The sequence below is a fragment of the Xenopus laevis genome, chromosome 3L (genome assembly GCF_017654675.1).
Source record: "Xenopus laevis strain J_2021 chromosome 3L, Xenopus_laevis_v10.1, whole genome shotgun sequence".
In the NCBI taxonomy this organism is placed as follows: domain Eukaryota; kingdom Metazoa; phylum Chordata; class Amphibia; order Anura; family Pipidae; genus Xenopus; species Xenopus laevis.
In genome coordinates this window covers 38,196,361-38,221,095 of record NC_054375.1, presented here as the reverse complement: position 1 = coordinate 38,221,095, position 24,735 = coordinate 38,196,361, and the positions used below count along the sequence as shown (strand labels likewise).

General features: G+C 39.7%; 2 protein-coding genes across 3 annotated transcripts in view; one reads left to right on the top strand and one right to left on the bottom strand.

Annotated features, from left to right (window-relative positions):
* slc4a9.L (solute carrier family 4 member 9 L homeolog) overlaps positions 1–19,656 on the top strand; it is a 30,546-nt gene extending 10,890 nt beyond the window's left edge. Inside the window, exons 8-22 of the mRNA XM_018252112.2 lie at positions 1,293–1,415; positions 2,060–2,234; positions 3,586–3,719; positions 4,224–4,495; positions 6,521–6,576; positions 7,992–8,174; positions 8,998–9,111; positions 11,634–11,795; positions 12,351–12,529; positions 13,261–13,333; positions 14,006–14,074; positions 15,620–15,793; positions 16,120–16,266; positions 17,549–17,631; positions 19,308–19,656. Of these exons, the coding sequence (XP_018107601.1) occupies positions 1,293–1,415; positions 2,060–2,234; positions 3,586–3,719; positions 4,224–4,495; positions 6,521–6,576; positions 7,992–8,174; positions 8,998–9,111; positions 11,634–11,795; positions 12,351–12,529; positions 13,261–13,333; positions 14,006–14,074; positions 15,620–15,793; positions 16,120–16,266; positions 17,549–17,602 (1,915 nt within the window). The 3' untranslated portion in view covers positions 17,603–17,631; positions 19,308–19,656. The remainder of the gene's footprint in view (positions 1–1,292; positions 1,416–2,059; positions 2,235–3,585; positions 3,720–4,223; positions 4,496–6,520; positions 6,577–7,991; positions 8,175–8,997; positions 9,112–11,633; positions 11,796–12,350; positions 12,530–13,260; positions 13,334–14,005; positions 14,075–15,619; positions 15,794–16,119; positions 16,267–17,548; positions 17,632–19,307) is intronic.
* A 3,869-nt stretch (positions 19,657–23,525) lies between these two features.
* The window catches only part of LOC108710905 (ankyrin repeat and KH domain-containing protein 1), a 72,512-nt gene continuing 71,302 nt past the window's right edge, over positions 23,526–24,735 (bottom strand). For both annotated transcript variants that reach the window (XM_018252109.2, XM_018252108.2), the window contains exon 34: positions 23,526–24,398. In XM_018252109.2, coding sequence (XP_018107598.1) covers positions 24,339–24,398 — 60 coding nt within the window. In that variant the 3' untranslated portion in view covers positions 23,526–24,338. The remainder of the gene's footprint in view (positions 24,399–24,735) is intronic.

Here is a 24,735-nt window from a genome sequence, read left to right as displayed (position 1 = left end):
GTATGAAATCTGTATGTTCAATTCATTATTGTACAGCACTGCAGAAAAAAAACAGAACAATAAGAGTAAGTCCACACAGGGCGTTGAAGAATGAAGAAACGCCGGCGCTAATCACACGCGGGGATTCGTTTTCTGAAGTCGCCCGAAGTTTTCTAGTGAGCCAACTTCGAAAAACAAAATCCTCCCAGAGAGTAGAGCTCTGTGAATAGGGATCCTCATCCAAAATTTTGGATGGTCCCAGCAGTGGCATAAGGAGTGTGGACCCTGCAAAAAGGCGCCGGTGCACAGCTGTGCCTACACCGCCCTCCATCTGCTCCACTCCCTGACTACTGTCCGCCCACTCCTGGGAGGTGGGAATAATAATTTCCAGCTAAGTTACGCCACTGGGTCCCAGCAAATTCAGGACAGGTCACAGCTATGCATTTAGAAATGTCAGTCACAACACTTTAAGTAGGGACTGATTTATTAAAACATGCAATTGTGTTTCTGCCATGATTTCAAAAAATTGGGACAAAAAAAAACGTGCAATAAACTGTACATAATATTCATGGCCTGATGTGGATCACAGACAACTTGATCTTCCACTGAATTTTATCGGGCACTAATATAATTGGTGTTATTGTTCACAAACAATTTTTTTATTTCTGTGCACAAGCATGAACAATCCTCACAATCTTGCCCTGCTATAGGTTAGGATAGGAATGGTCCTATCTTACACAAAATCTATTGCACTATTGTCTGGTGGAGGCAGGAGTGTTAACATTCTTTAGCCCAAATAATGGCACACGTTCTTCTGCCCATGAGGGGAGCCTGGAGACCTCTTGTGACCTATTTCTTTCTTCTTTTTTTGTCCCCTCTTCAGCTTAATAAAAATGCTTTATAAAAAATATGTATATAAAGATGAATTCAATTAAGCTGGTCATACACCGAGAGATCAACTCGTTTAGTAAGGTTACCAATGTTTCAAGAAAAGTTTGAATGACAGCAATGGCAATTTTTAGGCAAACTGGAGAGGTTTCAGGATAGGGTTTTTTTAGGCTTTAGTCTAGAGGTTAAAAAGGTTTCCCTTGCTGAAAGGTTTTTTTTAAGGTTTTCAGTTACGTAACTATTTCATAAATGTTCTCGTAGAGAAAAAAACATCCAACTATGCCGGCACAGGTATTCCCCTACTCTATGCACAGTCGGGAAATTCTAGGTAAAAAAAGAAGCTGTCATTATATCTTCATTTCACTTGTCTTTTTATCTTCAGGTTGCTTTAATAATACATTAATCAGAGATGTTTCTCTGTACAGAAAGCAAATGTTACTACGAGGAAATAAAATGCACTGCGGTGAGAATGGAAACGTATGCCATCAAGAGGAGAAACTGGCACATAAACATCCTCATGTCAGCGAAGAGCTGAAAAGAACTGGCAAGTAAGGCCAACATTCTAGAACCACTGATCTTTGACCCACACACATGTCTCATAGCAGTCACTGTGTGGGAAACTTTATACAAGAAAATCCCTGCCAAAGAATATTACAAATCTACTGTTTTGGCATCACAAGCAAATACAAGTCACATGTTTACTCATAATAAATCATTTCAACTAAACATAAACAAACCAGAAATAAGGTGGAATTTACTATGGCCAAATGGGCATGGGCTTTTTTTTATTTGATTCTCAGCTAATATCCATATCTAAATAGTATATTTATTGCATTTTAATGACAACATTTCCTACAGTAAGTAAGAGGATTGATACCCGGTAACAGAATAGCAACACCAAAAAATGTTATTAAAATATAATGCACTGTTGCCCTGCACTGGTAAAACTGATCTGTTCAGAAACACTACTATAGTTTATATAAATATTGAAATAGGGCTAAATGGCACAGGTTGAATAGCGAGTAGCAGAAAATACCTGTTATACACTGTGCCGTTTAGCCCTATTTTAATTATTATATTAACTTTAGCTTAACATTCGTATTTGAACATTGATAAATCAGCCGCATTGTTTTTGACTTTGGGAAGTCAGAATCTTGCGATATCTTTTTTTGTCACTTCTCTTTTCTTGTAGAATTTTCGGCGGTCTGATAAAAGATGTGAAAAGGAAGGCCCCGTGGTACTGGAGTGATTTTTACGATGCTCTCAATATGCAGTGTCTCTCGACTATTTTATTTATATACTTGGTAACGGTTACCAATGCCATCACTTTTGGGGGTATGCTGGGAGATGCTACTGATAACATGCAGGTTTGTACCCCCTTATATTTAAATCATCAGTAGGTGTTTCTATAAGGTAGAACAGATGTAAAGCTGCGGGGTTAAGATTCCAACTGTAAAACGCACTTGTGTTTATTTTATATTGCAGTACAATGATCAATTCATTTTAAAGGGATGATTCACCATTAAAGGAGAAGGAAAGCTGTTTCCTACTTGGGGGTTCCAAATGTTAGGCACCCCCAAGTGATTGTATTGACTTACCTGAAACAACGGGCCGGTGCTCCTATCAGCAGAAAACTGCATGGGCCTGGGGTTATACCAGTGAGCACCACGGAGCGGTCTTCTTACGTCATCTTCTTTCTTCAAATTTCCCAGGGCAGACGCATGTACAGTAGAATGAAACAGCCGACTTTTAAGTTAAAATTTGGCTTTTCGCTCTACTGCGCATGTGCAGCCCCGAGAAGAAAAAAGGCGCTCGCTGGAAGAACCCCAGGCTGGTGCTGTTTTCAGCTGATAGGAGCACCAGGGTTTCAGGTAAGTAAATACATTCACTTGGAGGTGCCTAACATTTGGCACCCCCAAGTGGTAAACGACTTTCCTTCTCCTTTAAGTTAACTTTTAGTATGTTATAGAATGGCCAATTCTAAGCAACTTTTTAATTGGTCTTCATCATTTTTTTTTAGATTTTTTTCCAGTTTTAAAGGAGAAGGAAAGGCTAAAATGAAGTAAGCTTTATCAGAAAGATCTATTTAAATACACCAGTAAACCCTCAAAGTAATGCTGCTCTGAGTCCTCTGTTAAAAGAAACAGCATTTCTTTCCTTTTATTGTGTACACATGGGCTTCTGTATCAGACTTCCTGTTTTCAGCACAAACCTCCAGGGCAGGGCTTGAGCATGCTCAGTTTGCTCCTCTCCCCCTCCCTCCTCCCATCCCTGCTGTAATCTGAGCTCAGAGCTGTAAGCAAGCAGCTCCTATCCTAAACAAACAGAGACAGTGTCTAGAGCTGTTTACTCAGGTATGGTAAAGCATTCTGCAGAATAAATATAGTGTTCTAGCTTGCACTATTGAGGCTAATCTGTTGACAATAAACCGTTTTAGAGCTTTCCTTCTCCTTTAAAATAGGGGTCACTGAGCCCATCTAAAAAAAACAAATGCTCTGTAAGGCTACAAATATATTGTTGTTGTTACTTTTTATTACTTATCTTTCTATTCAGGACCTCTACTAATCATATTCCAGTCTCTTATTCAAATCAATGCCTGGTTTGCTGGTAATTCAACAATGCGTTGTCACCTTCAGTGCATAGAAATTACAATTTAAACTAACAAATACTTACCTGATACACCAGTACATGAAATAAAAGAAGCCCTTTCTTCTGCAGGGAGTCCTTGAAAATTTCCTTGGTACTGCAATCAGCGGTGGATTATTTTGTCTGTTTTCTGGCCAGCCGCTTACTATTCTGAGCAGCACAGGGCCAGTCCTGGTCTTCGAAAGACTTTTGTATAGCTTTAGCAAGTAAGTTTCCCTTATGCCCTCCATGCTCACATTTATTTATGGTTTTAGTCTGTGTTTGAGGTATTTACTTCCAAAATAAAGAAATGACATAATATATTTGCTTCTAATAAGGATTAATTATATTTTAGTTTGGATCAAGTACATTGTACTGTTTTATTTTTACAGAGAAAAAGGAAATCATTTATTAAATTTCTCATTATTTGGATAAAATGGAGTCTATGAGAGATGGCCTTTCCATAATTCTGAGCTTCCTGTATAACGGGTTTCCGGATTACGGATCCCATACCTATGTGTGTGTGTATATATATCCTATATATATATATATATATATATATATATATATATATATATATATATATATATATATATATATATATATATATATATATATATATATATAGATATATATATATATATATATATATATAGATATATATATATATATATATATATATATATATATTTATATAATGTATAATTGTATTGTTCCATTTCTTTCTCTAGAGATTACGATTTTGAATACTTGGAATTCCGCCTGTGGATTGGACTCTGGGTGGCGTTTTACTGTATCGTTTTGGTGGCTACTGACGCGAGCTACCTGGTGCAGTATTTCACACGCTTTACAGAAGAAAGCTTTTGCGCTCTTATAAGCCTCATTTTTATCTACGATGCAGTAAAGAAGATGTTGAACTTAGCAGATCAGTTTCCCATTAATTGGGGATTCTCCATCAACCAAATAACCCAATACAGCTGCCACTGTAGTTTGCTTGATATCGGTAAGATGAACATACGTTTTATTCTCAGTTCTACTCTCAATATAGAGATGTGCACTATTCATATAGGAATATAGTATTAGAGAGACTATACAGCTTAAAGGAGAACTAAACCCTGAAAATGAATAAAGCTAAAAATTTCTAATTTTATATAATCAACTTATTGCACCAGCCTAACGTTTCAGCTTGATCCAGGACTTCAAATTTGTCACAGGGGGTCACCATCTTGGAAAATGTCTGTGACACTCACATGTTCAGTGGGCTCTGAGCAGCTGTTGAGAAGTTAAACTTAGGGGTCGTCACAAATTACCAAGCAGAAATGAGGTTGGCCTGTCATATAAGATGATACTACAGGGCTGATTATTAAATTATGATGCTAATTGCACTGGTTTCTGTGCTACCATGTAGTAATTATCTGTATTAATTACTAATCAGCCTTATATTGTGACATTTCTATTCTATGTGTACTGTATATTGTGAGTGGGTCCCTAAGCTCAGTAAGTGACAGCAGCACAGAGCATGTGCAGTGAATCAGCAGAACCACAGCAGAAAAGAAGATGGGGAGCTACAGGGGCATCTTTGGAGACACAGATCTTTACTGCTAAAGGGTTGTAGTTGCCTTGGGCTGGTACAGAAGCCCAAATCATAATGTACAACATTTCTATCCTGCTTCTTTAGTTAAGCTTTAGTTCTCCTTTACAGGATACTGACACCATTTAGAAAATTTTTTTTTTAGAAAAAAAGACTTACTTTCCCAAGACCCAATTTCCTTGGAACGATAATTTATTTAAAAAAGAAATTTCAGCAGCCTCAACTTCCAGCTCTCTCGGCTCTCAACTCATCTAACTTTAGATGCAGTCATTTGAGTTTCACCCAACTTCTATAGCAAAATGAGGGTATGTCCTTGGGCTGCACGGTTTTGGGGGTGCCCTCAGGGTTCCTATTTTTTACGGGTTTTTTTTCCATAGAAAATCCGGTGACGGAGCTGGGGGGGGGTGAGGTGTAGGGTGGCCCGAGGAATTGCGTGGAAGTGACGTCACGTGCACGACATAAGGGACGTGTTTAGGTCCGATGCCTAGGGCAGCACCAGACATAAATACAGCCCTGACAGCCACATTACCATACCATGTTTGATTTTTTTTTATCCATATCCAGATGTGGATTAAAACAAGGGAAATAAGGACTCAAAGCTTATTGCTTAGAATTCACTCCATTACTATTCTAGTTCTACTTAGCAGTACATTAGAGTAGATTCCTGCAGTGGGTCAGGTACCTGCGGAATGAGGGTAGGATTATCAGGAGTGGGTATAAATTCGGGTCTGCGGGTCACGGGTCTGTGGGTTGTGAGTCGGGTTGCGGGTCTCATCTAAATTTTTTATCTTATAATATATTATCTATATTTTAGTCCTTTTAAAATTTTACAAAACTCTTTTTCTGTCCCTGCCCACTTCCTGTTTGATGGCGGTCAGCGGGTTGCGGGTCGGATTGTGGATAAGGCAGTTGCGGGTCAGGTAGGGTAGCGGATCAAAGTGGGGTAAATATGTGGGTTGCGGTTCAGGCTGCAGGTTGCTGGTTTCGGTTGGTTCCGTATCTTAGAAATTGGTTCCGTGCAGGACTCTACATTAGAGGGCATAATTGACAAACAGCAGGGAAACTTTTTCCCATAGAAAAGTTTGATAGACAAGAGGCCACCCCTTTAGACTTGAGGAAACAATAGGATTCTTCACAGTGAGGATATGGAATGCCCTGCTGGATGATGTTGTGAGGGCTGATTCTGTTAATGTGTTTGAGGGGTTTAGATGATTTTTTGTACAAGTATAATATCATAGGCTATAGTGATCTTAAGTATATAGTTAGTTTTTTTATTCAAAGAACTTGTTTTTTTCCTGCCACTGACACATCTACAAAACAATTTCATTCGCAAAGAAACTGCTTTGTTAAAATGTGGCTTTATGAGAATAAAAAAGTAGAAACTAGAAAGAGAAGTATTAACTGTGATATTTAATGGTATGTGATTATTCTTTACAGGAAATTCCACTTCAGTCAATTCCACCATGTACAACAGCAACAACTCATTCTATGAGGTGAGTTTACTTCTCGCTAGATACTTTGCCATGTATTTAACACGCCATTGACGCATGTGAACACAAGGAAGAAGGGGTGACTGGTTGTAACTAGTTCAGCCCCAAGAGATTTGTCAGCTTGAGTAAAGTGGTTGTGTTGGACAGTGCTGCGTTAGACAGCACACTGATGCTTAGGGGCTGATGTATAATTGTTCATAGCCACAAACTAAGTAAATAAGAGAGATCTTAAAGGGGTAGTTCACTTTTCAAAATGTGAAAAACAAGAATGTGCCTGTGCATTATTCTCTTTTAAATATAGAAGAAAATTGCCAGTAAATGTATTAATAATTTATGCAAAACCCCTACTAGTCCCTCCATCTGTTCCACTTTCTGCTGCCTCCTTTCCCAGGCTGTACAGGGGAGTTAGCGGCACTCAGCACACTGCACTATTGGATATGAACCAATCAGCAGCTAGGCAGACCTGATAGGGAACTGAAGAATGTCTTTGCTTGTGTGACTGCAGGGCTGTGATTGGCTATCCCCCTCCTACAGTGTTTTTGGCAGGGACCATTAGTTCATGCCCACCCCTCCTTTGAAACATGGGCAGGGACCAGAGATAGGGTCGGACTGGCATTGGGGGCCCACCAGGTTACCAACCTCCGGGGGCCCCATGCACATGTGCGAACTCCAGCGTGGTGCGCAGTTCCGCCGATTGTTTCTTTTTTGGGGCCCGGTAGATCGGGTCTGAGGTCTTGACCGGTGGGGGCCCAAGAGGGTCGGGGCACACCAGGTTTTTTCCTGGTGTCCCTCCGGCCCAGTCCGACCCTGACCAGGGCAGATCTATAGGGAGCTCTAATAAAAGAGCCATTTTTAAAGATATTTATTTTTAGCCCAAAGTAAAACCAACACCGTATATTATTCAATATTACCTACAAGATTATGGAAGGGAGCTCACTGCAGCTTTTCAACTTAATTTTTTATTTCATAATTTTTTAAAATTATTTGCTCCCCTCTTCAAACTCTTTCCAGCTTTCAAAATGGAGTTCACAGCCAAGAAACTATTGCACTGCGAGGCTACAATTTTATTGTATTACTTATCATTCTATTTAGGCCCTATACATTTGAAAGTGTCTCAGAATATCAGCATCTTAATATTAAAAATTAACTCAAAAGCAAATGTCCTCTTTAATCTTGCTTGCTCATTCTTGCATTGATTGCTTTCTTCCTCACAATTAGTTTTTTTTTTTAATTCATGATCAGGTTTCTTTTTTTTCTAACAAAAGCCTGATTGTGGATTAAAATCATGGAAAAAACAAAGCAATCAGATCTAAGCATAAAGAGGACCATGGTTGGTCCCCTGGAAATGGGAATGGACGGTAACCCTAGTTTACTGTTACAGAGAAAAAAGCTCAAAATTTGCCTTTTTTTTCTTTCAGGATATTGAGGATTCTTTCAATTTGACTCTACACCAGTGCCTGGAATATGGAGGCCACCTAGTGGGGAGCAGCTGTAATTATGTACCTGACATTTGCCTTATGTCAGCAATGCTCTTCTTTGGGACATTTATCTGCTCGTCATCCCTAAAGCAGTTCCAGAGTAGCCGATACCTATCTGCATCGGTATGTCAATGTATTCTTTTTATAGAGGCGTATTTTAATTTTCTCCTTGATGTTAGGAAACGAAATATACATATTTGACTGCAGATGTTTTAATTGAGTCCAAGGGCAAATTGAATGTTAGCTCTGCTGCTCTCGGCCGGTATATATTCCTTTCAGAGAAGTAGATCCACTCCTTGCCCCATTTCCACTGGTTTGAATAAGATCCGCTTTCGTGTATTTGGGCCGACCTCCACCATATGTGACTGCATGCAAGCGATCTTATTCAAATCAGTGGAGATGGAAGTCGAGGCTGCATCTGTAAATAAACCAATGAGCAATGGTGTATGACTCTGTTCTTTAAACAAGAAATAGTAAAAAAATAAAAAATATAAGTGATTAAGTGGTCTCTCACCAGGACAACCCGCAGTCCAAGGGTTGCCAATCAATTTTTGCAGTATTCAAGATGAGGAGAGACCCACTACTAGCCCACATATTATTAACTTAAAAAGACTTTATTAGGACATACATAAGCCTAACACGTTTCGTGCCTAGATGGGCACTTACTCATAGGGTTAGGCTTATGTATGTCCTAATAAAGTCTTTTTAACTTAGTAATACTTGGGCTACTATTTTATCAGTAGTGGGTCTCTCCCCATCTTGAACTCAAGACTCTGTCTGGCCTTGGCCTAATGGAGATTCAGTGGGTGGCAGAACCTTAAGTAAAACCATGAAAGCTTACTTCCCTCCACCCTTTCCTAAATAAGAATGATATGATATTCCTAATAACTGAAATGATATTTCTAATAAAAGAGAAAAAAAACCCTCTCTTTTTCTTTTTTCATAGATAAGGAAGTTGACGGGCGACTTTTCAGTAATACTGACGATCTTAGTATTTTGTGCAATAGATGCATTTTGCGGATTGGAAACTCCAAAACTAATTGTCCCGAGTGAATTTAAGGTATGAATTTAAGGTGGTGGTAATGATTAGTAAAATAGCATTGTCCCGGTATTAAAGCAATAAAGAAACAATTCTTACAGTTGCCAATATGATATCCTTTTGTAAATGATTTTTAAATCAACAATGTCTGAACTGCGGTGGTTCTGAGTAAGTGTAAGTGGCCAATGGCAGCAGTGAGAAAAAGTTGTATCTGTTACTAAGTTCTGCCGCCCAACAGTCGATGTCTTTGTAATGATAAGTGAATAGTGATGGGCGAATCTCTCCCAACAAAAAATCTGTGGAAAAATTTGCGAAAAATCGTGAAAACTGAAAATTCGCAAAAAATTGTGAAATTCGCCTGTTTTCACGAAAAATTAGTGAAATTCAGACGTTTTCACGAAACATTTGTGAAATTCTGCCATTTTCATGAAAAATGCAGATGTTTTCACACAAAATCGAGCATTTCGAACGTTTTCACGGAAGAAAAATAGTGAAAATCGGAAATTGCCATAGGCAATTTTCGCAAGAGATTTGCGAATTTATTCACCGGCGGCGAAACATGGGAATTGGCCGCAAATTTGTGCCTGGCGAATTTATTCGCCCATCACTATAAGTGAATCACACCATAAGAATAAGAATATATATAAATGTCCTCCAGTCACTGCACGGGCCACACTAAGGGGCCTATTTATTGTGCTGTGTAAAAATAAATATACCAGACATCACCAGGCATCGCTGTGTAAAACAAACAGTGTACTTCTCAAGCTGTGTATTGATTTCAGGGATTGCTTATCTAAAATTTGGTATAAACAGGAGCAGCCATTTGAAATGCTATGGGAAAACATGGCATTCACCCATTTCCCCATTCTTTAATGGATTACGCAGTCTAAAATATATAGCAGTGTTAAATCCGGCATTCAGCATAAAATAAAACATCTTGATAAATTTGCCATTTATTTTACACAACTTTTTACCAGGGCCGGATTTCATCTTTACGCTCCTGAGGCCGTCTTGGTCCTCAGCAAACGTGAAACCCCCATTCAAGCGCATGCGCCAGTCCCTAGCCCGCCTGGTCGTAGCACCCGCAAGCACGTACATTCCCCTCGAGTGCACATTTCCCAATGTTTTTGTAGATGTGGCTGGGCGGCATGCCGCCCCTCAAATCTTGCCACCCAAGGCCCGGGCCTTTGTGGACTCGCCAGAAATCCGGGCCTGTTTTTTACACTATTTTTCTGGTGTTAATTGTATACACAGTATAGTATATAGACCCCTAAGTGTAAAGTGTCTGGAATGTAAACTATGCTTTGTTGAGTAAATGCTCATAGATTAAAACATTTTTGTGGAATATAGTTGACCAGTTTTGACCATACTGGGGTGGACAATTTGACAGACCATACTGTGATCCAAAAACTGGATTGAAGATAATATCTTGGGGGGAAGTAGGGATGTACAAAATTCTGGATTTGGTTTAGTGGATTAGTGATGTGCGGGCCGACCCGATGCCCGTGGGGCCCACCCCTGGACAAAATGCCTGCCCCGCCCCTTTTGTGACATCACTGCGGGGCGCGGCGGGCATGGGTCTATAAATAAAGGGGAGCAGCGGGCCCGGGTCAGATGTGGGTAGGAAGCGGGCGGTTTAGGGTCGGGTGCAGATCACTATTTGGGATTATACTGAATGCAAGCACGTTTTGCAGGCCAAATTGTGGATTTGCAACCAAAATCTGAACTCAGGGAGGCCTATTTAGCCACAGTCTCATTTTTGTGGTTTTAGAGGTTTTTTTTTTAAACTGGGACTAAACTCACTTTCTCTAAAACCACAAATATCATGAAATTTCTTAAAAGATACGAACACACGAATGGGGAAAAGTCTCAGAAAACGTTTTGGAATAACAAAGATCTTTTTCCCTGCATTGTCGCACATAAACCACCATCAAAAACAGCTGAAAACCTCTAAAACCCCGGATCAAATAAGAATCTTCCAGTTGTAAAAGGGAACTTCTCCATGATATCAACATGTTTTAGCTGCAGTATTTTCAGAATTGTCGCAGTTTTGTTGCATAATAAATCCCGGAAAAGTTGCACTTTTTTTTCCCCGCAACTTTTTCAGATTTTTGTTGTTAATAATCCTGACCTGACAAAGTTGCAGTTATCCAGTTATAAATCGGCCCCATAAAGTTGCATGACTTTTTTAAATTGTCGCATGAATAAGCACAACCACAACAATGCAATTTTTGTTTGTTTTCTATTATATGAGTTTGCACATAAGTATTCGAGTTTGATTAAGTATTAGGCAACATTTTTCTTGTATAGAAGGATCATTATTCAGCTGAATCCAAAAAGTTTGGATTTGGTGTATCCCTAATGGTAAATAACCCTTTTTGGCTCGTTTGAGTTTTTCAATCAGGTACAAAGAATACAAAAAGCCACCAGTAAGTCATGTAATAAGTCACGGCTTTTTATTTTCAGTTGAACATTTTCATGTTCGTAATATTTTTGGGTTTAAAATGCATGTGATCTAATATACTATTTTGTGTATTAAAAAGCCTACAAACCCTAACAGAAGTTGGATAGTTACTCCATTCGGGAAGAACCCATGGTGGGTGTGCCTGCTTTCTGGCATTCCGGCAATCTTGATAACCATCCTCTTATTTATGGATCAACAAATCACTGCTGTCATTCTTAACCGCAAGGAATATAAGCTCAGGGTAGGTTCCCCTTTAATCACTTGGCTAAAAACTTTATTACTGTATATAAAGAAACATCTAGAGAGAGGGATGTAGTGACATGGGCAACATTTTACTAGATCCGAAGCTACAAGCAGACACTGGGGGTTATTTATCATCTTTGGGCAAAACCCATGGCAACCAATCAAAATTGTTGCACTCATTGTTCTACCTGCAGTTGGCTGGAAAAAGCCAATCACTGATTGGTTGCTATGGGTTAACCACAGACAAATGTGCCCAGTGATGATAAATGATTTTAGAGTTTCTTGTATGAGACTTTTATTTCTTTATGTCAACACGAATATCACTGCGAAAGACACAAGGTTAAAGGAAAACTTCTACTGTGTATATATGTGAATATATAATATGTAATATATAATTGTGAAATAGTAATGAAATCAGGGGACACTCAGTTTACTTATTTGAGGCATTTCCAGCGACATTTAGTGACCCCCTGCCTTGATGAGTTGTAAGTTATAAGACTATCACATGATGAAGAGTAGGGACAATAACGTATTGTGTTTATCTCCTTTTAAGAAAGGTGCAGGTTTTCACCTAGACTTCTTCTGTATCGCTCTGCTGATCATTGTCACATCGTTTATGGGTCTTCCCTGGTTTGTCTCTGCAACGGTGATCTCACTTGCTCACATGAACAGCTTAAAGATGGAAAGCACCACCTCGGCACCGGGAGAGCAGCCAAAGTTCCTGGGAATAAGGTAGCACTTAAAGCCATAATAAATGTCCCTGCATACATTGTGCTACATTAACACAATATATAAAGATGGCCATACATTATAAGATCTGCTCATTTGGCCACCTTGAGGTGGGCCTAGGGTTGCCACCTTTTTCTTCAGGCCTTACCAGGTGTTGATGTAGGGGCGGGACAGAGAGGGGATGGGGTCTGTGTTACTTAGGGGGTGGGGTTGTGACAATTAGGGGTGGAGTATTGATGTTTAGGGAGGCGGAGTCGTGACTTTATTGGACTGGCTCGACCATGAGAGGACTGCTGTGAGTAGGGAGAGCAGGGAGTGGGCTTTGGGACAGATGACCATGGGCAGACCCACTAGGAATTATAAACTTAGTAGCAAATGCATTGCCGGTACATTGGTAATACCAACTCTGGTCTTGGCTGGTATTATACCAGATAGGCCGGCGAAACATTGGCTAGGTGGTAACCCTACTTGGACCAACAGTTGGATATCATAATTGCTGCTATATCATGATTGAGTACTGCATCAATGAGCAGATATGGACCAACTTGAAAGCCAAACCTGGAGAATGACATCTGGCTGATTCTCAGGCAGATATAAGGAGAGAAGGGGTTAATGCTGGGTAGTTCAGCCTTAGATAGATGAATGAAAACCACAAAATGTTATAAATGGTATTTTCTAATGGGAAGGTTATTGAAAATGTGACATATAATTTTCCCATGCGTGTTTATTTACAGGGAGCAGAGAGTAAGTGGACTTGTTGTTTTCACCCTGACTGGAGCCTCAGTGTTTCTGTCCCCGGTTCTCAAGGTATTTCATTTCAACAAAACTGCTACAGTTACCCTTCAGTCAACCTGGTCGCGCTTGTATCTGCCAGTTTCATTTTGGAAAGGAAAGGGTTAAACAATGCTAAACAAACTCAGGATCAGGGACAGGAGTAGAGAGAAAACATATAAGGGTATGATGTGCACAAATGCACAATTTAGATCAAATATGTATTAAGACCTAAGGTAAGGAATATGCTATAAATGTCTTTATTATAATGACATTTATTAGATTCACTGATTACACAAGTGCAGGAAACCTACTTTATTTTGCCTGCAAAGGAAACATGAATTCTCTGTACATCCCAGTGTTTTACCTTCTTTAAATTTAACCTTAAATGTAGGTATACACCGAATCCAGGATTCGGCCTTTTGCACTAGGATTCGGATTCATCCGAATCCTTCTGCCCAGCCGAACCGAATCCGAATCCTAATATGCATATGCAAATTAGGGGCAGTGAAGGAAATCACATGACTTTTTGTCACTAAACAAGGAAGTAAAAAATGTTTTCCCCTTCCCACCCCTAATTTGCATATGCAAATTAGATTCGGTTCGGTATTCGGCTAAATCTTTCTTAAATTTATGCCTGCACTGATTCGATTTCCGAACTGCAAATAGCTACATAATGTGCCTTAATCACAACTTTTTCATTTTCAGTACATTCCTATGCCGGTGCTGTATGGAATATTTTTCCAAATGGGCGTAGCTGCTTTAGGGAGCATACAAGTAAGTATTGACCATTTTCCATTTCAGTGAAATACTATAATGTATTAGCAATATAACAAATTCAGCCTATGCATTAGTGCCAATAACTTTGTCATAGGAAGAGATGGTGACACCCAGTGCAACTTCAAGCATGTCTCGCCTGGGTCTTATTCACAGCAAGTTTGTGCAATAAATAACTTTTTACAACTCTAACACAACAACCAAACAAATTTGAAGTTCAGTTTACTGAATATTCAGTCCAGATATTTAGGAAGTGAGTTAATGATTTAGGAAGTGAGTGGTGAATTGAAAGCCATTGCATCATCATATTTCTTCCTGGGGTTAATACCTAGCCAGATCATACATAATGACATGGATCATGGCAATGTATTCCAGTAGCAGATGTGGAAGGACTAACTACAAGGAATTCTTTGGTGCTATATATATATATATATATATATATATATATATATATATATTTTTTTTATAGAATTTCATTTAACAGGCAAAATACTTTAGAACAACAGCAGATTCAATATCAAAATAACAGCAAAATAAGATACAAAAAGATCAACACAATTTGGCATTTAACATCTGCATAAAACCACTAGTATAAAATGAAACAATTTAAGCCTATTAACCTTGCTCAGCGGATACAAAAAGCATGGGGAAAAAAATATTGTAATAGAAAGATGAACCATTATTCCTGAAAAGTTATGTCTTCTAAATTATGTTATATGTTAAAAAAAAACATTAACAATTAGATCTTAAGCATTTTGGAAATGGGATCTCTGTTTTTGGGGGTCAACAACACTAAAATAGAATGACCAAAACTTTTTGAAAAGTAGCTCCTATCACCAATCTGTTATGTTTTGGGTAGCCGACGATGAGTAGAGTAGAGTAGAGTATAACAGTGCTTTATTAGCAGAGTCATGCAGGCATTACACAACAGTAACTTTCACTTTTTAAGCTGTCCAGGAAGTATGCACAGTATAAGTATGAGCACAGTGACATCTACAGGCCGTTTGTATAAACACCACAGCTTATCTTTTGCATCATTAGTTTAAGGGTCAGTTTGAGTGTGCCGCTCAGATTCGGGGAGATTAGTCGTCCTGTGAAAAATCTCCTCTTTTTCGGCGATTAATCTCCCTGAACTGCCTCCCACTGGCTAGAATGTATATCGTGGTGGGATGGCATTCGTCCAAAGTTTCCTCATGAAGCAACTTCAGGCGACTTTGGAAAACAAAGCCTTCAGAGTGCCATCCCGTTGGCGATTTACATTCTAGCTGGCAGGAGGCAGTTCGGGGAGATTAGTCGCCCCAAAGAAGAGGAGATTTATCGCCGGACAATTCATTTCCCAGAATCGGAGTATATGGCCTGACTCTTAGCAAAAATAGCCTCCTGCCAACAAATTTGGTCAAGATCAGATAAGATATCAGTTATAGAAGGAACTTCACTTTTTAAACAAAATGAAAATAAAGCTTTTTTGGAGGCTACCTTATATTTTAATCTTCACCTAAATGAATATTCAAAGAAACCTGCACTCATACCATGACTTTATTTCAGTTTCTAGAGCGAGTGCAGCTATTGGCCATCCCACCGAAACACCAGCCGGATCTCATCTTCCTCCGTCACGTTCCACTGCGCAGAGTCCATCTGTTCACTTTCATTCAGACAGCGTGTCTGGTCATCCTGTGGATTCTCAAATCAACAGTGGCTGCCATCATATTCCCCTTGATGGTGAGTGTCTTGTGGGTACTGGAAGGAATGTTGATTTTTGAAAAAAAAAAATGTTTATTCCTAATACATTAGCACCTTTGTACCGCTCAGTTATGAAACGTGGCCTTGGCTTGTTTTACCTTTAGAACTGGGATGAATTACAACAAAGTACCACTTTCTGGCCTTTGTTTGTGTGAGCTTGTGAATGTGGGTGTCAAATGAAGTGTGGGGGGGGAGTAAATCAGCTTTTTATCTATAGAGGGTCCCTGCCATTCTTGTGTGAGCCCGTTATTTAAATACTTTGCATTACAAATGAACTGACAATTCATCTGTTGGACACATTTCAGCTATTGGCTCTGGTTGGAGTGAGGAAGGCGATGGAATGGTTCTTCTCACTGCACGACTTGAGTTGGCTGGATGACATTTTGCCAGTAAAGGAGAAGATCGTTCAAGTGCCGAAAGAAGAAGAAAGTGATTTAAGTGACAGCGAAGATGTAAGGAATTGTGTTATGAGTCACATTTGATATATTATGAACATAATCCATGTGTGTTTATTACTGAACCCCAATGTGCACATGTGATTGGATACACATCCAATGTGTGACGTGATTGGATACAGCAAGAGCTCTCTGTCATCTTGTTATGTGATTGGATACAGCAAGAGCTCTCTGTCATCTTGTGACATGTGATTGGATACACATCCAATGTGTGACGTGATTGGATACAGCAAGAGCTCTCTGTCATCTTGTTACGTGATTGGATACAGCAAGAGCTCTCTGTCATCTTGTGACATGTGATTGGATACAGCAAGAGCTCTCTGTCATCTTGTGACGTGATTGGATACAGCTAGAGCTCTCTGTCATCTTGTGGCTCAGACATGAGGTGGGCAGAGATGTGTTGCATTTACCAATGGAGGGAATGAAGAAGCAGGTGTTAGAGGCACACAGTCTATTGGGTAATACATCTGAGCACCCACCATTGCTGGAAAAGGGGCAGCACTAGTTATAGGTGACGGCAAAGGGAAACTGACACAAGGAGATAGCCTATCAGGAAGGCAGAGAGAAAAGCCGAAGGAGGGTTCTCCCATTAAAGAGAGTTGAACATAAAAATGGAGAGCGAGAGAAGATGAGTGAGATAATGAAATTGGAGAGAGAACAAAAGAGTGGGGAAGAAATTAACAACAGAACGGGAGAAGGGGAGAATCAAATTTTGGGAGATCTCATAATTTAAGAAAGAGAAAAAGGCAAAAAATATCAGAAACCAGAAGAGAGAGACACATACTGCAATAAGAAGAAAAGAGTAAGTGAGTGATACAAAATTATATACGTTAGGGCACACGGGGTGCAGAGTACATAACCCCGACCAGACTTGTACAAAGGGGGGAGGACTAAATGTTGAGCATCAGACAGGAGCCTGAAAAACTCTAACCCCCCCCCAAATGTAACATAGGCACTTAGTTTGCCCAGGTACAGTAACCCATAGCAACAAGTGAAAGGTACCTGCTGATTGGTTGCTATGGGTTACCACTAGTGATGAGCAAATTTTTTTCATCAAGTTTTGCTGTCGACTCCAATTGGTGAAAAACAATAGTTGCCCATAGACTTCATTGCTTTTCGGCGAATTTCCAGCGAAACGGGTCTGATTTGCCCAAGAGACAGGAGTGCATCGAATTGATATCACTTTAACTTGACTCTGGTGCTTGACAGTAGCTATGTCGACATAAAGATCAGTATCCTGAACAATATTAACCCAAATTTGCCTTCTATGTATTTTCAGTCGGAGTTAAAGTATCAGGAGAAATCACCCGAGATTAACATTTCAGTGAATTAGATTGGGATGTGCCGAGGAGCTGCGGAATGGTAAGATCATTCAGATTAGTGTCAGAAATGCCCAAATCCAACAGAGACAAACCCAGGCAAATCCTTTAACAGCAGAATATTCTTTCCTTTTCTTCCTTCTGTCCAAGCTACACACTGTCTCCACCTCTAGTTGCCCATGATTTATCCTCACAGCCTATACAGTTTTCCCTTATATTTCCCTCCTCGATCATCTTCTGCCCCATCATCTGTATTTTCCATCTTCTCATATTCTTCTCATATTCTTTCCATCTTTCACTTGTCCTTTTTTGTTCTTCCTGATTTTTTACATCCTATCCACCCCCTTTTCTTGATTTCTGCCCCCTGCACCACTTCCCATTCATTTTATGTTCCATTTACATTGGGCCCAGCCTCCCCATTTGTGCCTTTTTTCTACTCCCTTTAATTCTCTAATCCTGTTATTGAATTAATTTGGCTATTGCACCAGCTCTATGCCATTTAATTAGTAAACACAATAAACCTGGTCCAATAACAACACTTTAAGGGCCCCAGTAAAAATCACTCAATGGCCACAGCACAGAGTTTCTGAACCTATTAGGTTGTGTGTTCCTATTGGATAGAGTGAAATGACCCCTATAGCAATGCAGGTATGGGACCTGTTATCCAGAATGCTCGGGACCTGGGGTTTTCCAGATAACGTAATTTCTGTAATTTCATACCTTAAGTCTACTAGAAAATCATGTAAACATTAAGGGGCACATTTACTTAGGGTCAAATATCGAGGGTTATTAACCCTCAATATTCGACTGTCGAAGTTAAATCCTTTGACGTCGAATATTGAAGTCGAAGGATTTAGCACGATTAAATCCTTCGAATCGAGCGATTCGAAGGATTTTAATCCATTGATCGAACGAAATTCCTTAGATCAAAAAAAGCTTGCAAAGCCTATGGGGACCTTCCCCATAGGCTAACATTGGTGCTCGGTAGGTTTTAGGTGGCAAAGTTTTTTTTAAAGAGACAGCACTTCGACTATCGAATGGTCGAACGATTTTTAGTTAGAATCTTTCGATTCGAAGATGAAGTCGTAGTCGGAGTAGCCAATTGGATGGTCGAAGTAGCCCAAAAAACACTTCGGAATTCGAAGTTTTTTTAATTCTATTCCTTCACTCGAGCTAAGTAAATTTGCCCCTAAATAAACCAATAGGTTTTGCTTCCAATAAGGATTAATTATATCTTATTTGGGATCGAGTACAAACTACTGTTTTATTATTACAGAGAAATCATTTTTCAAAAATTGGATTATTTGGATAAAATGGAGTTGGCGTTTCAAAAATTCTGAGCTTTCTGGACAACAAGTTTCTGGATAATGGATCCCATACCTGTATAATTTTAAATCAAGCAATAAATAGGGTACATGTCAGTTTTATTTAGGTTTGAAGCCCATTATGTGCAGCTCTTCGCTCATAATACAATAGACGGGGCTGATCCCATGTCCGATGTCGGGCAGCATTGATAGGGTTAATGTTACACCAGGGAAACTCTCTGCTGCCAAACTGCCAACTCATAGAGGATTTTATTGGAACTGACTGTCACAGCTGCTGTGAATTTCAGGAAAATAAACTGCAAACCTGAGGTTTTTGGGGGGAAAAAAAAACTGTGCCAGTCTATAGGAGGCTTAAGACTTGTTATCAGATACAAATTATGTTTTTTCCAACCAGGAGCCGGTCTGAACATCTGAATGGATTCTTCATGCTGCGCCTCTTCTATAATGAATAAGGGTCAGAGAGATGTGGTGACCCCTCATTGCTGGGAATATAAAGCTTAGATATCAATCAGTGTTCAGCAGCAAAATATAACCTTTTATTTAACGAATAGCTGATGTTTTTATTTATATATATATATATATATTGCTTTTGTACTGATGTTTCTTAGAGAAACCAATATTTAAACAATTTTTAAGCTGGCAATATGAAGTATAGAGATGTTATCTGTGTCGGTGGATGTATAACACTGTAATGTATGGAACCTGCCCAGGAACAATGTTTACTTGATAAATGTGCAAAACTATTCCTGCTGCCTGTCTGTGTGTTTAATGATGGATAATATGACATTTCCTTTGTTTTAATGCAAATTGTTTCTCTCTATATCCTCTCATCACTCATTGTAATCACGGCCAGGACCGCCATCAGAAATCGCAGGGCCCCGTACGTCAATTTCCTGGGCCCCCTGGGCTGCACCCACCGCAAGCCCCACCCTTCCCACCACACAGTAAAAAAACAAAAAAAATATTGGTGGCTAGGGTTCCCACATGTTAATAAAAAATAAAAAGATATTGGTGGTCAGGGCCCCCCATAAAAAAACATTTGTGCCCAGGGTTCCCCCATTAAAACATATTGGTGGCTAGGACCCCACATGAGAAAAAAAAATTGGTGGCCAGGGCCCCCCCCCCACATTATAAGAAAATTGGTGGCCAGGGCCCCTTAAACGTCCATGCCTTCCCGAAGTCAGCAGCTCTCCGAAAGATGGGGGGCCGGCTAATCAAGTAAGTGTGGTGTGGCCTGGGCCCCCTTTACACTCGGGGCCTCCTACAACTCTCCCCCCTGATGGCTGCCCTGATCACAGCATCCTCACGTGTTATAAGTTTTATATGTATAAGTATACGTCGTCTCTGAGCCGGTGGCATGAGAAGTGGCATGAAAAGGAGACAGTGTGTTCCACACCTCCACTACTATAAATCGCTGATTACTGTAACATGTAACTGCTCCTTTTAAAGGTTTGCTTCACCTTTAGGGTCAGGGCACACAGGCAGATTCAGGGAGATTAGTCGCCCGGCGACAAATCTCCACTTCTTTGGGCGACTTATTACCCTTAAGTTAAACTTTTGGGATGTTAAAGAAAGGCCCATTCTAAGCAACATTTCAATTGGTCTTTGTTTATAGTTTTTGAATTATTTGCCTTTTTCTTCTGACTTTTTCCAGTCTTTCAAATAGGGATCACTGACCCCCATCTAAAAACAAATGCTCTGTAAGGCTACAAATGTATTGTTATTGCTACTTTCTATTGCTCATCTTTCTGTTTAGGCCTCTCCTATTCATATTCTAGACTCTTATTTAAAGGAGACATTTTGTGTAAAAAATAAGAATGTATCAGTGCATTAAACTCATTTAGATATAAAAGAATTGTGCTTAAAAAAGTAATGTTTCAGGCTGATTTATTGAATATTTCTGCAAAAATCCTAATAATCCCTCACTTCTCTTCCACTTCCTGCTCCCTGAATTCCCAGGCTGTGCAGGAGACCTGGCGGATCTCAGCTCACTGCACTGTAGGACAGGAACCAATCAGCAGCTAGCAGGACCTGATAGGAAACTGAAGTCTGTGCTTGTGTGTCTGCAGGGCTGTGATTGGCTGTCCCCCTCCTACTGTGCTTCTGGCAGAGACCGTTAGGACACGCCCACCTCTCATTTAAAACAGGGACCAGAGAACATCTATAGGGAGCTCCAATAAAGGGGCTATTTTTAAAGATAATATAAATTTTTAGCACCATGTAAAAGCAACACCATATATTACTTAGAATTGCCTACAAAATTAGGGTTTTTTCACTTATCCTATATGTCTCCTTTAATTCAATGCATGGTTGCTGAGATAAATTGAATCCTAGCAACTAGACACATTGCAAACTGGAGAGCTGCTGAATAAAAACTCAGAAACCACAAATAATAAAAACCAATTGCAAATTGTCTCAGAATATCACTCTCTACAGCATACTAAAAGTTAACTCAAAGGTTAACAACTCCTTTAAATATATATATTTATATATATAATGGGCTGAGAGCTGCCACTGAGAACTGATGTCCCCTCCATAAGGTCACTATATTTCTGGGAACAAAAATGATCCATTACTGTTATGCCCACAAATCATTACCAGGGGGTGGTTGTGGCGATTCCCTGAGATGGAAAATAGTGATTATTGGGCATGTTTCTTGACTCCAAGACAATCAGACCTGTATAAGTCCCTGGATCAGTTTGTTCTAAGAGTTAATTTAGTAATTTTGCTAATAAGGCACCTGACTCTCATACTATCTAACACAGCCTTTCTCACCTGTGAGCCAGATTTAAATATAGAAAAAGTTGAGCAACATAATCATGCAAAAAGTTCCTAGAGGTGCAAAATATGGCATTTTATTGGCAATTGGTATCCCCATGCGGACGTGTGTCCTACAGGAAGGTCTGTTTGGTAGGACACATGGTTTATATACAACTAAAGCTTGCCATCACTCCAGGAATTCGAAGACAAACACCTGCTTTGAAGCCACCGGAAGAAACATCCACGGGGTCGGAGTGCAACATGTGGTTTACGAGAGATCTCCGATTAACACGTGTCAGGGATTCCACAACTCCCACCGCTCTCCCTGTAACAAGTCCACCTATATATTATTATTATATCTCCAATTAAAGGCTTCTTCTCCAGTGTAAACCATCACAACTTGAGCCCATAATGGAGACCTTCACTATCCTTTATCAGCATAAACGCTCTTGTTTGGACTCTCTCTTTTCTGTAGAGTGGAGCACAGACGACTGCACTGCATATTGGTACAGAAGAAGAATGTCCCTTTCCTCTCGTTTATCTAGAAGTCTTTTAATAAAGGACAATACCTGTCTCGCTCTAGTGCTTTGACTGTCATTGATGGTTACAAGGGCTTTTCTATCAAGAATTTGCCAGTGCATGAGCGGATTGTGTATTTTTTAAATCCCAAACACATAACATACCAGACAGTGGCATAACTAGATGTTACTGGGCCCCACAGCAAATTTATTTTAGGGCCCCCAAAATATACATAGGTTCTCATTTACCAATATATATTGGAATTGCTCATTAAGTTGGGTCTCATGGGCCCCCTATACCTACTGGGCCCCCCTGCAGCCGCAGGGTCTGCTTCCTCTTTATTTACGTCCCTGATACCAGAGTCCTCTACTTCGCTTAAATATTTAAAGGGATTCTGTCATGATTTTTATGATGTAGTTTTTGTTTCTAAATTTCACTGCAAATAATTCACTCAACAATATAAAATTTCATTGCTGAATCAGCAAGTGTATTTTTTAGTTGTAATATTGGTGTGTAGGCGCCATCTCAGGTCATTTTGCCTGGTCATGTGCTTTCAGAAAGAGCCAGCACTTTAGGATGGAACTGCTTTCTGGCAGGCTGTTGTTTCTTCTACTCAATGTAACTGAATGTGTCGCAGTGGGACCTGGATTTTACTATTGAGTGTTGTTCTTAGATCTACCAGCCAGCTGTCATCTTGTGTTAGGGAGCTGCTATCTGTTATCATTGTTCAGTTGGTAGGCTGCTGGGGGGGGGGAGGGAGGGGCTGATATCACTCCAACTTGCAGTACAGAAGTGACTGACGTTTATCAGAGCACAAGTCACGTGACTGGGGCCACCTGGGAAACGGGTAATATGTCTAGCCACATGTCAGATTTCAAAATTAAATACAAAAAAACCCCAAAAAAACAGTTTGCACTTTTGAAAAACAGATTTCAGTGCAGAATTCTGCTGGAGAATTTTGAAAAAAAAACATGTTTTCCCATGAGAGTATCCCTTTAAGAACCCTAACCTGTGTCGGTCACAGACTAATTGTTTGTATACCTCTACAGCCGCTCTTGCAACTCCTCAACAAGTAAACAAGTAGAATATCCGGAAGAGGGGTCAGGGAGATCTTTATCTTGTAACCTTTGTTCTGGGGCAGCAGGAACGAAGGGCAAGAAAACTGGCAAACAACTGCAATAGCTCAAAAGTTTTATTATTTCTATGCCCCAAATATAATAAACGTGAATAGGAATCCCCTTCTGGTGAAGTGTGGAATCATCTATTGTCACCCTAAAAAAAACCAAAAAAACATGCCCCCCAATACTACAGAGAATCACAGGCAAAACTAGAGTTTGGTGTAAGCACTTTTTTATTGTATATTTGGGAATATAGTTCACATTAATAAAGGCTACATAAGGCAGAACAACTAAACAACAGAAGCTGCACTCAGATCTCGTCGTAGGTTTGTAAAGCGCAAACCATTTACCCTCTTAAAAGGGAACTGCACCCAAACAATGAGAACGGTCGCATTTTTACGTAACGAAATAAAAAATTAAAAAGGGTTTTCAAAGCTTTTGCAGTTACTGAAATCAGAAGCCCTCTGTTCTGCACTGCTTCTCCCGACTGCTGAAACAACATAACAGATGTCACATCCCTCCCTCCCGGCAAGACTGGAATTCCCGCAATACCTGGAGCCTTGGCCGGAGGAGAGACACGACTCTTGGAACATTGTTTCTATTGCAGAGAACAGAAACGATCAGACAGACGCATCTTTATTACCAAAAACATTTACTTTTTTTTTTTTTTTGTAACTTTATGCAAAATGTTATGTTTTCATTGTAGGAGTGGAAATCCCCTTTAAAACGAGTGAGATGATAAATGTGTTTTTGTCTGAATGCGACCGTGTTTCAATAATAGCCACTGCATCAGGTCATGGATTTGTTCTTAATTCGCATGACTAGACTGAACCCAATTTTCGTTATTAAATACGGCAAATCCTTTTCGTTCTGAAGCAACGGGACTGGGTTTTCCGGTCCACTGGGCAACCTTAGAACAGTGGAATTAGGAGGAAAAAAAAAAAAAACCGAAACCATGAAAACAAAATAAACCAAACTCCCTGGTGCGCTCAAGTATTTCAGTTTTGGGTTGAACGGTTTCCTCTCATTCAGTTCACGTACTTCAAGTGAACGTTTCCAATGTGAGGCGTCCAGGTCCCCGGCCAAATCTGTGAAGCAGAATAAACTGTCAGACGATGCAGAATAAACTGTCAGACGATGCAGAAAGACAGGGAATTTTCATCTTTAAATCAACAGAATGTTATTAGACTTGGACTACAGCGAAGCCTCAATTTTACACCCCCTGATTTTACGGTTCCCCTTATTTTACCTTGTTTATCGTTATGCGGTCCCACCTATATATTTTCCCTGATTTTACATTTTCCTGGATTTTACACAATTTTTTTTATGGTTCCCTGAAAAACATAAAATGGGGGTTCTACTGTATTTCTAATCAAGCTTTCAGCTTTTAATGGCTACTAAATCCCTATCCCCTCACTAAATGAG